The sequence below is a fragment of the Oncorhynchus clarkii genome, chromosome 21 (assembly GCF_045791955.1).
Source record: "Oncorhynchus clarkii lewisi isolate Uvic-CL-2024 chromosome 21, UVic_Ocla_1.0, whole genome shotgun sequence".
NCBI classification, from domain to species: Eukaryota; Metazoa; Chordata; class Actinopteri; order Salmoniformes; family Salmonidae; genus Oncorhynchus; species Oncorhynchus clarkii.
Window position 1 is genome coordinate 8,658,846 of NC_092167.1, and position 17,001 is coordinate 8,675,846.

The 17,001-nt window shown below is 41.6% G+C and overlaps 1 gene segment (V, D, J or C); it reads right to left on the minus strand.

Annotated features, from left to right (window-relative positions):
• Positions 1 to 262: 262 nt before the first annotated feature.
• Positions 263 to 1,990, minus strand: LOC139379298 (Ig kappa-b4 chain C region-like). The segment is given in 2 exon segments: positions 263 to 771; positions 1,628 to 1,990. Coding segments are annotated over 2 exon segments (396 nt in total).
• Positions 1,991 to 17,001: the final 15,011 nt, after the last annotated feature.

Below are 17,001 nucleotides of genomic sequence, written 5' to 3' on the forward strand. Positions count from 1 at the left end.
TTGGTTAGGGCTCTCCTAAGTAAGCATTTCTCTGTAAGGTCTACATCTGTTGTATTCGGCGCATGTGATTAGTAACATTTGTTTTGATTTGATTTGCTGGTTGAAGATGATGTGGTTTCAAGTGAGAACATAAATAACTAAGCAATGACATTCAGGCCTGATAGTTTTAAAGGAAACTGTGAATCAGGCTTGTTACTGTATTCTATACCATTCAACAACATTTAAGACTGCAGTCTAATTATTAAAAGAGACAACAGAAATATGTGTTCCAAAGGGAAATCTTTATTTTCATCTATTCATCAAAGCATCAAAGCAAACATTCCTACAGTATCTAATAGTAACAAAACAGAACTCATCAAATCTAATACCGATTCAATCTCAGTCCACAGAGAGGACTGACACATGAGTCAAAGCAGAGGAACCAGCAGCCTCTCTCCACAGGGGTGTGTGACTAGGGGGCCTAACAGTCAGCCCTCCTCAAGGTCTTGGTGACTGGAGTCTGGGAATTCTGCTGAGCTTCACAGGTCACCTCTCCTGCCTTGGTCCACTCCAGGCCAGTGAGAGTCAGGGTGCTGCTCCAGCTGTACAGGCCATCCTTCTCCAGGACCCTAGAACTGGTCTCCTGCTTCTGGCTGGTCCCGTCCACTTTCCATCTTATGGTCCAGTCTGAGGGGAAGCCCTTGTTGGCCAGACACGTCAGTGTGGCTGTTGTTGTACTGGACAGCTCCTCACTAGAGGGGGGCAGGACGGTGAGGGTGGGGGCACTGTTACCTGGAACAAACAGAATACATCAACTAAGTAATTACAACAAGTACAGCAACACTAAGAGATTATCTCCATTAAGGTCCACAACCAAATAAAGTGAATTGGAAATGCCCTCTAAATATGAATGTAGAAGTTAGATTATTTAAAAGATGTGGAGAAAACACTAAAGTAATAGGATACAAAGCAGATTTATGAACCAAACAAGTATAAAGTGGTTAAATAACTAGAGTTACTAGTCATATGGTGTCAGTTATACATGTTATACAGATATTGTTTAGGAATGGATCTGATCAGAACAACCTACTCATATTCTTTGTCTTTGTCTTCACACTAACAGTGAAGTCTACCAGGAATACAACGCAACAATGATGAATACTATATACAATACTATTAGTTTTTATACCACAATTAGGTGTAATATTATGCAATTTTACAAATCAGACATTCAAATAAACCTACAATTTATCATTTTGAGTCAATAAATATTTATTTGAAAGAAGGCTCACTCAAAATCTACATTTAACCAAAAATATTTGAGTTAAAGATAATAAAAATATAAATAATGCACACAAACAGTAATACACAATGCAACAACTCTATTCCATATTATTAAATAGTTATCATACTGGAACTCTCCTCTGCAATCCATCAAACCACACATTTAAATAAACACCTACATTTGAACATGTTATTTAAATAACATTTCATTTGAAAGCAGGCTTAGTCAAAAGTAATACCAAAAATATATTTTTTTAGGAAGGAAAATATGAAAAATCGCAATATATTCATATAGACGAAGTTTCACAGAGTAAAATACCCCAAAAAATAATCAGAAATAAATATCAAAGAGCGTGTTACTTACTTCCAACATCTAGTCTGGTGCCGCTACCAAAAGTGTACCACAGTGATACAATCCCTATTACTGCTGGTACAACAACCTCCTGCATGTTTGGCACTCTTCATTTCTTTAGACTGTGGTTCAAATAATTAACTCTACTATAGTATGAATACATTTCAGAAATGAATTATTCTACTCAATTAGAAATAAAGTGTTTTTCATGTTGATTTCCTTAACATGGACCAAACCTGACTTTTTCTTGTACATCTCCTACTACTGTAGGTGCAGCATGTTTATTCATACAACTAATCTAAAATGTAGGCTAATCACTTCATAGTTTAAAGGCAGGTCAGATTTGATTAGATGTAATAACATTCATATTAAAATTGGCCATAGTATGTGTAGGCCTTGTGTATTTTGTTTAAATCATCTAAAAAAGTTAATTTGAAAAATACTCGATATCAAGTCAAAACGTATAGAGAAATTGAAACGCAACATCAAAAGTTGAATAAATAGTTTGGAATAAATCATTTGTTCTTTACTTACTTCCAACATCAAGTCTGGTGCCGCTACCAAAAGTACACCACAGTGATACAATCACTATTACTGCTGGTACAAAAACCTCTGTGTTGTGATGCTGCAGCTGTTACAGTGAAGATCACTCATACAGAATCATAATCAACACTAATACACTTTAACATCTTCCAGGTAGAACAAACACTTCATATTAGCTGTTTCTAGATAATACAAATATGAATTGTATCTTAAATCCAGATATGAGTCATTCATGTATTCATGTATCAGGTTCTCCTAGTCTGGAGGTACAGTCCAGCATTAGATCAGTGTTGCTAGTATTCCTCCATATTGTCCATATGAAAGACAACAGCAGCAGCAGTAGTGATAGTGATCCATGTTGTATATTCCTTTATTAAACATGTTGATCTCACATTTAACAGTGGTGGTAAAGTCACAGAGGACAGACAACACTACCAGAGGAATCCTACCAGCTTTAGTTTAGAGAAGTGTTCACTAACTGATTAGAGGAACTTACATGAGAGACCGAGCATGAGTGAACAGACAGTTCATTATATCTGATCATCATCAGAATAATAATATAATGGTGGTGTGACATAAAAGTTACCATACATTAGTTATCAGATAAAACAGTTGCTGTTTGATGTTGTAAAAGGGGCAGCAGGTAGCTAGCGGTTAGAGTGTTGGGCCAGTAACTGAAAGGTCACTAGTTCAAATATCTGGGTCGACAAGGTGAAAAATATGCTGATGTGACCTTGAGCAAGGCACTTAACCCTAATTGCTCCAGGGTCGCCGTTGGCAACGGCAGACCCTGGCCTTGACCCCACTCTCCGAGGTTGTCTCAGGGGGAGTTGGGATATGCAAAAAGAAATCATTCCAATTCACACTTGGGCATATAACTGTGTGAAATAAGACACATTTAATTACCCACCTAATTATTATAAAATAAATCTCAAAATGTATTCTGATGGGATACTACTTGTGCAATTATCAAAACCCCTAAAGATGACTTATGTTTTGAAAAGCTAGAATTTAATCAACATGATTCAAACAGATACAATAAAGCCACTAAACATTACCCATACATCCTCCCTCACACTACTGTGGTAGTTCCAGAGAGCAGCAGGTGATGCAGGAGACTAGAGTCGTCAGAGCTCTGGAGATCTCCCTTTTAGATCAGTCAGTCAGCTGTATCACAGACTGCAGTTACTGAGCCTGACCACTGGAGGGAGACATAAAGCAGCTACTATCTGGTCTAATAACACAGTAATAACAATATGCTCCATTTGTAGATGTCTATAATCAATATATCAGTCCTCATTCAGCACTTCAGCACTGATTCAAAGAGATACAATAAAGCCCTAAACATTACCCATACATCCTCCCTCACACCACTGTGGTAGTTCCAGAGAGCAGCAGGTGAAGCAGGAGACTGGAGATGTCAGAGCTCTGGTAATCTCCCTTTTAGATCTGAGTCAGTCAGCAGCATCACAGTCCACACACAGACTGCAGTTACTGAGCCTGACCACTGGAGGGAGACAGAAAGCAGCTACTATCTGGTCAAATAACACATTAATAACAATATGCTCCATTTGTAGATAGTCTATAATCAATATATCAGTCCTTATTCAGCACTTATATCAGAGACCATGTCAGTCATTACATAGCTATCAGGTTTCTACATCATATCAGTTTGACTGTCCAGGAAGACTATTTACATATTTAATTGTTTTATTTAACCTTTATTTAACTAGGCAAGTCAGTTATTAAGAACAAAATCTTATTTACAATGACGGTCTACCCCGGCAAAAACGCTGACGACTCTGGGTCAATTGTGAGCCCCCAGATATAGGACACTTTGCATTAGCAGCACATGCTGCAGTGCTCTGGGAGTGTTTATAGCCCTGTGAGTTTAACACTTCATGACTGAGAGCTGTCCTTCAGGACAACAGAACTCACAACAACCATGACTTTTGTTTTTCCTAGCACGGTGGCTAGGAAAAACTCCCTAGAAAGGCCAAAACCTAGGAAGAAACCTAGAGAGGAACCAGGTTATGTGGTGTGGCCAGTCCTCTTCTGGCTGTGCCGGGTGGAGATTATAACAGAACATGGCCAAGATGCTCAAATGTTCATAAATGACCAGCATGGTCCAATAATAATAAGGCAGAACAGTTTAAACTGGAGCAGCAGCACGGCCAGGTGGACTGGGGACAGCAAGGAGTCATCATGTCAGGTAGTCCTGAGGCATGGTCCTAGGGCTCAGGTCATCCGAGAGAGAGAAAGAAAGAGAGAAAGAGAGAATTAGAGAGAGCATAATTAAATTCACACAGGACACCGAATAGGACAGGAGAAGTACTCCAGATATAACAAACTGACCCTAGCCCCCCGACACAAACTACTGCAGCATAAATACTGGAGGCTGAGACAGGAGGGGTCAGGAGACACTGTGGCCCCATCCGAGGACACCCCCGGACAGGGCCAAATAGGAAGGATATAACCCCACCCACTTTGCCAAAGCACAGCCCCCACACCACTAGAGGGATATCTTCAACCACCAACTTACCATCCTGAGACAAGGCTGAGTATAGCCCACAAAGATCTCCGCCACGGCACAACCCAAGGGGGGGGCGCCAACCCAGACAGGATGATCACATCAGTGACTCAACCCACTCAGGTGACGCACCCCTCCCAGGGACGGTATGAGAGAGCCCCAGTAAGCCAGTGACTCAGCCCCTGTAATAGGGTTAGAGGCAGAGAATCCCAGTGGAAAGAGGGGAACCGGCCAGGCAGAGACAGCAAGGGCGGTTCGTTGCTCCAGAGCCTTTCCGTTCACCTTCCCACTCCTGGGCCAGACTACATATGACCCACTGAAGAGATGAGTCTTCAGTAAAGACTTAAAGGTTGAGACCGAGTTTGCGTCTCTGAAATGGGTAGGCAGACCGTTCCATAAAAATGGAGCTCTATAGGAGAAAGCCCTGCCTCCATCTGTTTGCTTAGAAATTCTAGGGACAATTAGGAGGCCTGCGTCTTGTGACCGTAGCGTACGTGTAGGTATGTACGGCAGGACCAAATCAGAGAGATAGGTAGGAGCAAGCCCATGTAATGCTTTGTAGGTTAGCAGTAAAACCTTGAAATCAGCCCTTGCTTTGACAGGAAGCCAGTGTAGGGACGCTAGCACTGGAGTAATATGATCACATTTTTTGGTTCTAGTCAGTATTCCTAGCAGCCGTATTTAGCACTAACTGAAGTTTATTTAGTGCTTTATCCGGGTAGCCGGAAAGTAGAGCATTGCATTAGTCTAACCTAGAAGTGACAAAAAGCATGGATTAATTTTTCTGCATCATTTCTGGACAGAAAGTTTCTGATTTTTGCAATGTTACGTAGATGGAAAAAAGCTGTCCTTGAAATGGTCTTGATATGTTCTTCAAAAGAGAGATCCGGGTCCAGAGTAACGCAGAGGTTCTTCACAGTTTCATTTGAGACGACTGTACAACCATTAAGATTAATTGTCAGATTCAACAGAAGATCTCTTTGTTTCTTGGGACCTAGAACAAGCATCTCTGTTTTGTCCGAGTTTAAAAGTAGAAAGTTTGCAGCCATCCACTTCCTTATGTGTGAAACACATGCTTCTAGCGAGGGCAATTTTGGGGCTTCACCATGTTTCATTGAAATGTACAGCTGTGTGTCATCCGCATAGCAGTGAAAGTTAACATTATGTTTTCGAATGACATCCCCAAGAGGTAAAATATATAGTGAAAACAATAGTGGTCCTAAAAGGGAACCTTGAGGAACACCGAAATTTACAGTTGATTTGTCAGAGGACAAACCATTCACAGAGACAAACTGATATCTTTCCGACAGATAAGATCTAAACCAGGCCAGAACTTGTCCGTGTAGACCAATTTGGGTTTCCAATCTCTCCAAAAGAATGTGGTGATCGATGGTATCAAAAGCAGCACTAAGGTCTAGGAGCACGAGAACAGATGCAGAGCCTCGGTCTGATGCCATTAAAAGGTCATTTACCACCTTCACAAGTGCAGTCTCAGTGCTATGATGGGGTCTAAAACCAGAATGAAGCATTTCGTATACATTGTTTGTCTTCAGGAAGGCAGTGAGTTGCTGCGCAACAGCCTTTTCTAAAAATTTTGAGAGGAAAGGAAGATTCGATATAGGCCGATAGTTTTTTATATTTTCTGGGTCAAGGTTTGGCTTTTTCAAGAGAGGCTTTATTACTGCCACTTTTAGTGAGTTTGGTACACATCCGGTGGATAGAGAGCTGTTTATTATGTTCAACATAGGAGGGCCAAGCACAGGAAGCAGCTCTTTCAGTAGTTTAGTTGGAATAGGGTCCAGTATGCAGCTTGAAGGTTTAGAGGCCATGATTATTTTCATCATTGTGTCAAGAGATATAGTACTAAAACACTTGAGTGTCTCTCTTGATCCTAGGTCCTGGCAGAGTTGTGCAGACTCAGGACAACTGAGCTTTGAAGGAATACGCAGATTTAAAGAGGAGTCCGTAATTTGCTTTCTAATAATCGTGATCTTTTCCTCAAAGAAGTTCATGAATTTATCACTGCTAAAGTGAAAGCCATCCTCTCTTGGGGAATGCTGCTTTTTAGTTAGCTTTGCGACAGTATCAAAAAGGAATTTCGGATTGTTCTTATTTTCCTCAATTAAGTTAGAAAAATAGGATGATCGAGCGGCAGTGAGGGCTCTTCGGTACTGCACGGTACTGTCTTTCCAAGCTAGTCGGAAGACTTCCAGTTTGGTGTGGCGCCATTTCCGTTCCAATTTTCTGGAAGCTTGCTTCAGAGCTCGGGTATTTTCTGTGTACCAGGGAGCTAGTTTCTTATGAGAAATGTTTTTAGTTTTTAGGGGTGCAACTGCATCTAGGGTATTGCGCAAGGTTAAATTGAGTTCCTCAGTTAGGTGGTTAACTGATTTTTGTCCTCTGGCGTCCTTGGGTAGACAGAGGGAATCTGGAAGGACATCAAGGAATCTTTGGGTTGTCTGTGAATTTATAGCACGACTTTTGATGTCCCTTGGTTGGGGTCTGACCAGATTATTTGTTGCAATTGCAAATGTAATAAAATGGTGGTCCGATAGTCCAGGATTATGAGGAAAAACATTAAGATCCACAACATTTATTCCATGGGACAAAACTAGGTCCAGAGTATGACTGTGACAGTGAGTGGGTCCAGAGACATGTTGGACAAAACCCACTGAGTCGATGATGGTTCCGAAAGCCTTTTGGAGTGGGTCTGTGGACTTTTCCATGTGAATATTAAAGTCACCAAAGATTAGAATATTGTCTGCTATGACTACAAGGTCCGATAGGAATTCAGGGAACTCAATGAGGAACGCTGTATATGGCCCAGGAGGCCTGTAAACAGTAGCTATAAAAAGTGATTGAGTAGGCTGCATAGATTTCATGACTAGAAGCTCAAAAGACGAAAACGTCATTTTTCTTTTGTAAATTGAAATTTTCTATCGTAAATGTTAGCAACACCTCCGCCTTTGCGGGATGCACGGGGGATATGGTCACTAGTGTAGCCAGGAGGTAAAGCCTCATTTAACACAGTAAATTCATCAGGCTTAAGCCATGTTTCAGTCAGGCCAATCACATCAAGATTATGATCAGTGATTAGTTCATTGACTATAATTGCCTTTGAAGGAAGGGATCTAACATTAAGTAGCCCTATTTTGAGATGTGAGGTATCATGATCTCTTTCAATAATGACAGGAATGGAGGAGGTCTTTATCCTAGTGAGATTGCTAAGGCGAACACCGCCATGTTTAATTTTGTCCAACCTAGGTCGAGGCACAGACACGGTCTCAATGGTGATAGCTGAGCTGACTACACTGACTGTGCTAGTGGCAGACTCCACTATGCTGGCAGGCTGGCTAACAGCCTGCTGCCTGTCCTGCACCCTATTTAATTGTGGAGCTAGAGGAGTTAGAGCCCTGTCTATGTTGGTAGATAAGATGAGAGCACCCCTCCAGCTAGGATGGAGTCCGTCACTCCTCAGCAGGTCAGGCTTGGTCCTGTTTGTGGGTGAGTCCCAGAAAGAGGGCCAATTATCTACAAATTCTATATTTTGGGAGGGGCAGAAAACAGTCTTCAACCAGCGATTGAGTTGTGAGACTGCTGTAGAGCTCATCACTCCCCCTAACTGGGAGGGGGCCAGAGACAATTACTCGATGCCGACACATCTTTCTAGCTGATTTACACGCAGAAGCTATGTTGCGCTTGGTGATCTCTGACTGTTTCATCCTAACATCGTTGGTGCCGACGTGGATAACAATATCTCTATACTCTCTACACTCGCCTGTTTTAGCTTTAGCCAGCACCATCTTCAGATTAGCCTTAACGTCGGTAGCCCTGCCCCCTGGTAAACAGTGTATGATCGCTGGATGATTCGTTTTAAGTCTAATACTGTGGGTAATGGAGTCGCCAATGACTAGAGTTTTCAATTTGTCATAGTTAATGGTGGGAAGCTTTGGCGTCTCAGACCCCATAACGGGAGGAGTAGAGACAAGAGAAGGCTCGGCCTCTGACTCCGACTCGCTGCTTAATGGGGAAAACCGGTTGAAAGTTTCTGTCGGCTGAATGAGCGACACCGGTTGAGCATTCCTACAGCATTTCCTTCCAGAAACCGTGAGAAAGTTGTCCGGCTACGGGGACTGTGCCAGGGGATTTATACTACTATCTGTACTTACTGGTGGCACAGACGCTGTTTCATCCTTTCCTACACTGAAATTACCCTTGCCTAACGATTGCGTCTGAAGCTGGGCTTGCAGCACAGCTATCCTCGCCGTAAGGCGATTGTTCTCCTGTATATTATGAGTACAGCGACTGCAATTAGAAGGCATCATGTTAATGTTACTACTTAGCTTCGGCTGTTGGAGGTCCTGACGAACCATGTCCAGATAAAGCGTCCGGAGTGAAAAAGTTGAGGGAAAAAACAAAAATATAAACGGTAATTAAAAAGTAAAAACCGTAAAGTTGTCAGGTAGCAAAATAGGTTGGCAACAAAACGCACAGCAACACGTAAACAAGTCTGCAAGTTGTGACCTGGCCTCTGGACTCTGTTTCAGAGTCCAGAGGCCAGGTCATTGTGACTCAGAGTCCTGCAGTGAAAACTGTTTCAGTGGGTCGCTTAGTCAGTCTCAGCTGTAAGACCAGCAATGCTGTATACAGTGACATCTATGGACAGGGGATGGCCTATTATCAACAGAAACCTGGAGGAGCTCCTAAATACCTAGTATACTTAGCTAAAACCATTCAGTCTTAGACTCCATCTAGATTAAGTGGTAGTTGATCTAGGAGTGACTTCACTCTGACCATCAATGGAGTCCAGGCTGAAGATACAGGAGATTACAAGTGTCAGACTTTACACTACCCCAACATTGTCTGGGTGTTCACACAGTGATACAGAGTCGTACAAAACCTCCCTCAGTCAGACAGCACTATAGTAGTTCCATAGAGCAGCCGGCTCTGGAGATCTCCCCTTTAGATAAGTTGGGCTACCGAGTGGTGCAGCGGTCTAAGGCACTGCATCTCAATGCTAGAGGCGTCACTACAGATGCTGGTTTGATCCCGGGCTGAATCACAAACAGCGGCGATCGGGAGTCCCATAGGGCGGCGCACATTTGGCCCAGCGTCATCCGGGGTAGGCAGTCATCGTAAAAAATGATTTGTTCTTAACTGACTTGCCTACGTAGTAAATTTTTAAAAATATATATTTATATGTTTTTAAATGAAGTTAGTCAGAAGCATTTAAGTCTTTGAATGCCAAGTAAACAAACAGATCACTGACCTTTTCGAATCCCACCGTACCTTCTCCTCTGTGCAATCCGATTTCCGATTTGGTCACAGGTGCACCTCAGCAGGTGCACCGCCATCGATAAAAGACAGTACTGTTCAGCCGTCTTCATTGACCTGGCCAAGGCTTTCGACTCTGTCAATCACCCTATTCTTATTGGCAGACTCAACAGCCTTGGTTTCTCAAAAGACTGTCTCTCCTGGTTCACCAACTACTTCTCAGATAGAGTTCGTTCAGGGTGTCAAATCGTAGGGCCTGTTGTCCGGACCTCTGGCAGTCTCTATGGGGGGTAGTACAGGGTTCAATTCTCGGGCCGACTCTTTTCTCTGTATATATCAATGATGTCGCTCTTGCTGCGGGTGATTCCTTGATCCACCTCTACGCAGACGACACCATTCTGTATACATCTGGCCCTTATTTGGACACTGTGTGAACAAACCTCCAAACAAGCTTCAATGCCATACCACACTCCTTCCGTGGACTCCAACTGCTCTTAAACGCTAGTAAAACTAAATGCATGCTCTGCCCGCACCCGCCCGCCTGACTAGCATCACTACTCTGGACGGTTCTGACTTCCTATTTCGCAACAAAGCCTCCTTCACTCACTGATAAGGGAATTTATATGTTAAAGTAATGACTAAAGAATTCCACCCTGAAACGTATAAGACTACATTCCAATAATACATGTGTGGGACAAGATACTACCCATCCCGCATGCGGGAGCGTAATCATAGCCTCAAACTAATTAGCATAACGCAGCGGACATAAATCTACCTAGAAAATGTTCCTATTCATTAAAATCACAAATGAAATATATTGAGACACAGCTTAGCCCTTTGTTAATCACACTGTCATCTCAGATTTTCAAAATATGCTTTACAGCCAACGCTAGACAAGCATTTGTGTAAGTTTATCATGGCATAATGCTATGCTAGGCTCTGCTACCAGCAGGCAACATTTTCACGAAAATAAGAAAAGCAATCACATTAAATCATTTACCTTTGAAGAACTTCAGATGTTTTCACTCAGGAGACTCCCAGTTAGATAGCAAATGTTCGCAAGATTTTCTCCGGGAGCCATCATGTGACCACTTGCTCAATGTGGTCCCTTACGGCTATTCTTCAACATAAATGCGTAAAAAGACGTCACAATGCTGTAGACACTTTGGGGAATACGTAGAAAGCGTAAGCTCATTCGTAGCCCATTCACAGCCATATAAGGAGTCATTGGCATGCAGGGCTTTCAAAAAATGGGGCACTTCCTGGTTGGATTTTTATCTGGGTTTTGCCTGTAACATCAGTTCTGTTGCACTCGCAGACAATATCTTTGCAGTTTTGGAAACGTCAGAGTGTTTTCTATCCAAAGCTGTCAATTATATGCATAGTCGAGCATCTTGTCGTGACAAAATATCCTGTTTAAAACCTGTTGATGCCATGGGTTCCCCGAAGGGTACTACACCCCCCTTGTTCAGCTGAAATGGTGGCGCAGGGAATGCAAAAATATTCTTAGAAATATTTTACCTCCACACATTAACAAGTCCAATACCTCAAATGAAAGATAAACACCTTGTTCATCAACCCAGCGTGTCAGATTTTTAAAATGTTTTACGGCGAAAACACAGCACATATTTATGTTAGACCACCACCGAAACAAAGGCAAAAGGCAGCCATTTTGTCCCACAAAATATAAAATGATAAAAGCAGGATTAACCAGTTGAGTCTATGGGGGCGCTATTTCATTATTGGATAAAAAAACGTGCCCGTTTTAAGCGCAATATTTTGTCACGAAAAGATGCTCGACTACGCATATAATTGACAGCTCTGGAAAGAAAACAGTCTGACGTTTCCAAAACTGCAAAGATATTATCTGTGAGTGCCACAGAACTCATGCTACAGGCGAAACCAAGATGAAACTTCAAACAGGAAATGAGCAGAATTTCTGAAGCTCTGTTTTCCATTGTCTCCTTATATGGCTGTGAATGCACCAGGAACGAGCCTGCCCTTTCTGTCGTTTCTTCAAGATGTCTGCAGCATTGTGACGTATTTGTAGGCATATCATTGGAAGATTGGCCATAAGAGACTACATTTTCCAGGGGTCCGCCCGGTGTCCTTTGTCTAAATTGGTGCGTAATCTTCAGTTGCAGGCATTTTCTCCTGGGATTCAGGAGAGAAAGCACACTTCCACAAACGATATATCATTGAAGAGATATGTGAAAAACACCTTGAGGATTGGTTCTAAACAACGTTTGCCATGTTTCAGTCAATATTATGGAGTTAATTTGGAAAAAAGTTTGCCGTTCTGATGACTGGATTTTCGTTTTTTTTTGGTAGCCAAACGTGATGCACCACGAAAAACTGAACTTTTGCTATCTAACAGAGTCTCCTCATTGAAAACATTTGAAGTTCTTCAAAGGTAAATTATTTTATTTGAAGCTTTTCTGGTTTTTGTGAAAATGTTGCCTGCTGAATGCTAATGCTAACGCTAACGCTAAATGCTACGCTAGCTAGCTACTGTTACACAAATGATTGTTTTCCTATGGTTGAGAAGTATATTTTGAAAATCTGAGATGACAGTGTTGTTAACAAAAGGCTAAGCTTGAGAGCTAGCATATTTATTTAATTTCATTTGCGATTTTCATGAATAGTTAACGTTGCGTTATGGTAATGAGCTTGAGGCTGTATTCCCGATCCTGGATCCGGGAAGGCTAAGTGCTAGAGGTTATAAAAAAAAATCATTGACTAACCTCTTTAAAATCTTCATCAGATGACAGTCATATGACATGTTACACAGTACATTTATGTTTTGTTCGTTAATATGCATTTTATATCCATAAATCTCGGTTTACATTTACGCCATGTTCAGAAAATTCTCAAAAATGTCCGGAGAAATTATAGAAAGCTACGCCAGATAACAGAAATACTCATCATAAACTTTGACTAAAGATACATGTTCTACATATAATTAAAAAGATACACTGGTTCTTAATGCAACCGCTGTGTCACATTTTTTTTTTTACGTTACGGAATTAGCATACCATGCAATAATCTGAGACAGCGCTCAGACGTAACAATATTTCTCCGCTATGTTGGAGTCAACAGAAATACAAAATTACAACATAAATATTCCCTTACCTTTGATGGTCTTCGATCAGAATGTAGTGCAAGGAGTCCTACTTCAAGAATAAATTGTTTTGTTTCATAATGTTCAATTCTAGTGTCCATGTAGCTGCATTTGCTGCCACTTTCAGCTCAAATGCCCAAAAAATGACTTCTGGTCCAGCATCAAAACTTCCAAATGACATATTACAGGTCGACGAAACTGGTCAAACTAAGTGCAGAATCAATCTTCAGGATGTTATAAACGTACAAAACGAATGGCATTCCAACCGGACAATCCTAGCTCCTCTCGTGCTGATTGGAAAAGAGGGAGCACCCCAAACGCATATGCGCTTTGAAGCACGTGAATCTTCTGGGACACTGTAGTAAATTCCTTCCCATTAGGTCAAAGTTCACAGCATATGCGCCATTGCACTTTCTACTGAATGAGGACATCTAGTGGAAGACATAGGAAGTGTTTCCAGATCCATAACTTTTTGGGAAGGGAGGGGGCGATGACGTCAAAGTTGCCCCAACTTTCAGGATTCCAAAACTAGTTTGGAAGATTGCCTGCCCTGTGAGTTCTGTTATACTCACAGACATAATTCAAACAGTTTTAGAAGCTTCAGAGTGTTTTCTATCCAATAATAATAATATGCATATATTAGCAATTTAGGACAGATTTTGATGCAGTTCACTATGGGCACGCGATTCATCCAAAGGGGAAATACTGCACCCTATCTCTAACAGGTTTTAAAACGTGAAAGTTTTTTATCCAAAAATGAAAATACTGCCCCTAGTTATAAAAGGTTAAGAGGGAGAAATATGTGGAGAAAACAGAGACTACACATGATGATACCTCTGAAAAACCTGACAACAGGAGGGACCTTTTAAGGCCTCTTTAATCTATGGTGGAGTGGAGAGAACGGTGAGAAACTGCCAAGGCTGGTAGAAAAGTGATGTGTGTGTGTGTGTGTGTGTGCGTGCGTGCGTAGAGGGTGTCATAAAGACTGTTAAAATTTTGATTGACTTGAGATCTATCCTGAATAAACTACAACGAACCTTTTGCAGAATCTGAGTCTTTGCCTAATTCTTATTAACCCTACCTTTACAACCTAGGGGGAATTGGTCAAAGCTATAGTGATTGTTATCATCATTGTGATTGAAAATTCTCGTGACACTCACGCTGCCAAACATACCCTCATAAAACTGACTATCCTACCGATCCTCGTCTTCAGCAATGTCATTTACAAAATAGCCTCCAACACTCTACACAGCAAACTTGATGCAGTCTATCACAGTGCCATCCGTTTTGTCACCAAAGCCCCATATACCACCCACAACAGCGACCTGTATGCTCTCGTCGGCTGGCCCTCGCTACTTATTCGTCGCCAGACCCACTGGCTCCAGGTCATCTACAAGTTTTTGCTAGGTAAAGCTCCGCCTTATCTCAGCTCACTGGTCACCATAACAACACCCACCCGTAACACGCGCTCCAGCAGGTATATCTCAGTGGTCATCCCCAAAGCCAACACCACTTTGGCCGCCTTTCCTTCCAGTTTTCTGCTGCCAATGACTGGAACGAATTGCAGAAATCTCTGTAGCTGGAGACTTATATCTCCCTCTCTAACTTTAAGCATCAGCTGTCTGAGCAACTTACCAATCACTGTACCTGTACACAGCCCATCTGTAAATAGCACACCCTCATCTCCATATTATTACTTACCCTCTTGCACTTTTGCACCCCAGTATCTCTACTTGCACATCATCATCTGCACATCTATCACTCCAGTATTAATGCTAAATTGTAATTATTTTTGCCTCTCGAGACGATTTATTGCCTACCTTCATGTGTAACTCTGTTGTTGTTTTTGTCACACTGCTTTGCTTCATCTTGGCCAGGTCACAGTTATAAATGAGAACTTGTTCTCAACTGGCCTACCTGGTTAAATAAAGGTGAAATAAATAGAGAAATTGATCAGAGAAACCTGCATGATGTAAGTGTCCATCTCATTACACTTTTTTACGTTTTATCTCTGTCCTGTAGGTGACAGAAAATCCACATACTCTTTCTACCATATCCTATATAACATGATTTATGTTACATGATTATTTTCAACGGAACGTTGGTGGAACGCCGCAGCGATGTGTCTCTCCAACAGCACCCTGGAGAGGCGCACTGGGAATGGACAAGCAAAATGTTTTGTGCCCCTGCCTTTGTCAAAGTGGGCACTGCTTATCATAGGGCTGCATCAGCGCTCACCTAAAAAGCCCATATGCCACTGGCTGAGAGAAATTATCATTGTTTTTAGGCAGAATTATGGGAGGTTTTATATGTTGCTGTATGTGTGTCTTGGTCAGTTTAGCTCAGAAAATGCCGCCCTCATCAATCTAACGCCATAGGTGGCCACCTAATCCTGCCTAATGAGCGGGCTGGCCGTGCCAATGATCACTGGAAGGTGGAAACTGACTGGTATTCCTCTTTTCCATGGATATCAATATGTTACCATAGCATATTACCATAACACTAATAAACAGATAAAGTGAGAAGTTACATGATATATGACTTTTAAAAATCTCCATGATTCATTATAGTTTTGTCTTGCTAAAAAACAACCAATAACCAATAGTAGCATTGTATTTATGCCCTTTTTATTCACGTAATTTAATATTACTTGAAAGTTACAATCGCTTCAGGCTCCCAAGCCCTCAAAAAATCCACAAATACACCTTACAAGCAGCTGTGGAAATCCAATGGATGTGATCATCAACAGCAGCATATTAACTTTTTTCATGAGTAGGTTACGGACTGTTAGCTCTGTGAATGAGACCTGACGCTGGATTCAACATGAGACACATGTAAACTATCATCATAAAGTAGAAAACCCATTATATCTGTCATTAATTACATGTTGGCATATCTGTTATGTCTCCCTTCCTGCATCCACCATAGAGGTTAAAACCAGTCACTCCCTCACATCTGGCCCAGTCCAGGGTATTTCAGACAGTGAAACTGTTCATCTGCTAGACTGGTCGCTGTGGGAGTGAAACTGAGATTTACATAGACAGGGTTGGGTGGTTCTGCTTGTTCCAGAATAGAGCAGCACTGTCACCAGATGTTCACTCTGTTCCCAGGGGGTTGGAGGTAGAAAATACTCTTTGACTATCTTGACGATATGATACCGGTGAAATGATGTGGATCTTGTAAAACAAACATTGCTTAATGTAGGTGTGATCACATCGGTGAGAGTCCAAGATATGTGTCTTTATGAGTCTATAAATCAAGCATGGTCAAAAAATGTTCCAAAAATATGAATCAAATTAACCATCACCTACTACATGTGGCTAAACCTGTCCTGTTAATCTGTTAACATTGTAGTATCTAGACCTCTCCTGTTAAATGTGCAACAAGAGGAAAAAGAACTCTGGACCACATACAGTGGGGCAAAAAAAGTATTTTGTCAGCCACCAATTGTGCAAGTTCTCCCACTTAAAAAGATGAGAGAGCCCTGTAATTTTCATCATAGGTACACTTCAACTATGACAGACAAAATGAGAAAAAAAATCCAGAAAATCACATTGTACGATTTTTTATTAATTTATTTGCAAATTATGGTGGAAAATAAGTATTTGGTCAATAACCAAAGTTTATCTCAATACTGTGTTATCTACCCTTTGTTTGCAATGACAGATGTCAAACGTTTTCTGTAAGTCTTCACAAGGTTTTCACACACTGTTGCTGGTATTTTGGCCCATTCCTCCATGCAGATCTCCTCTAGAGCAGTGATGTTTTGGGGCTGTTGCTGGGCAACACGGACTTTCAACTCCCTCCAAAGATTTTCTATGGGGTTGAGATCTGGAGACTCGCTAGGCCACTCCAGGACCTTGAAATTCTTCTTACGAAGCCACTCCTTCGTTGCCCGGGCGGTGTGTTTGGGATCAT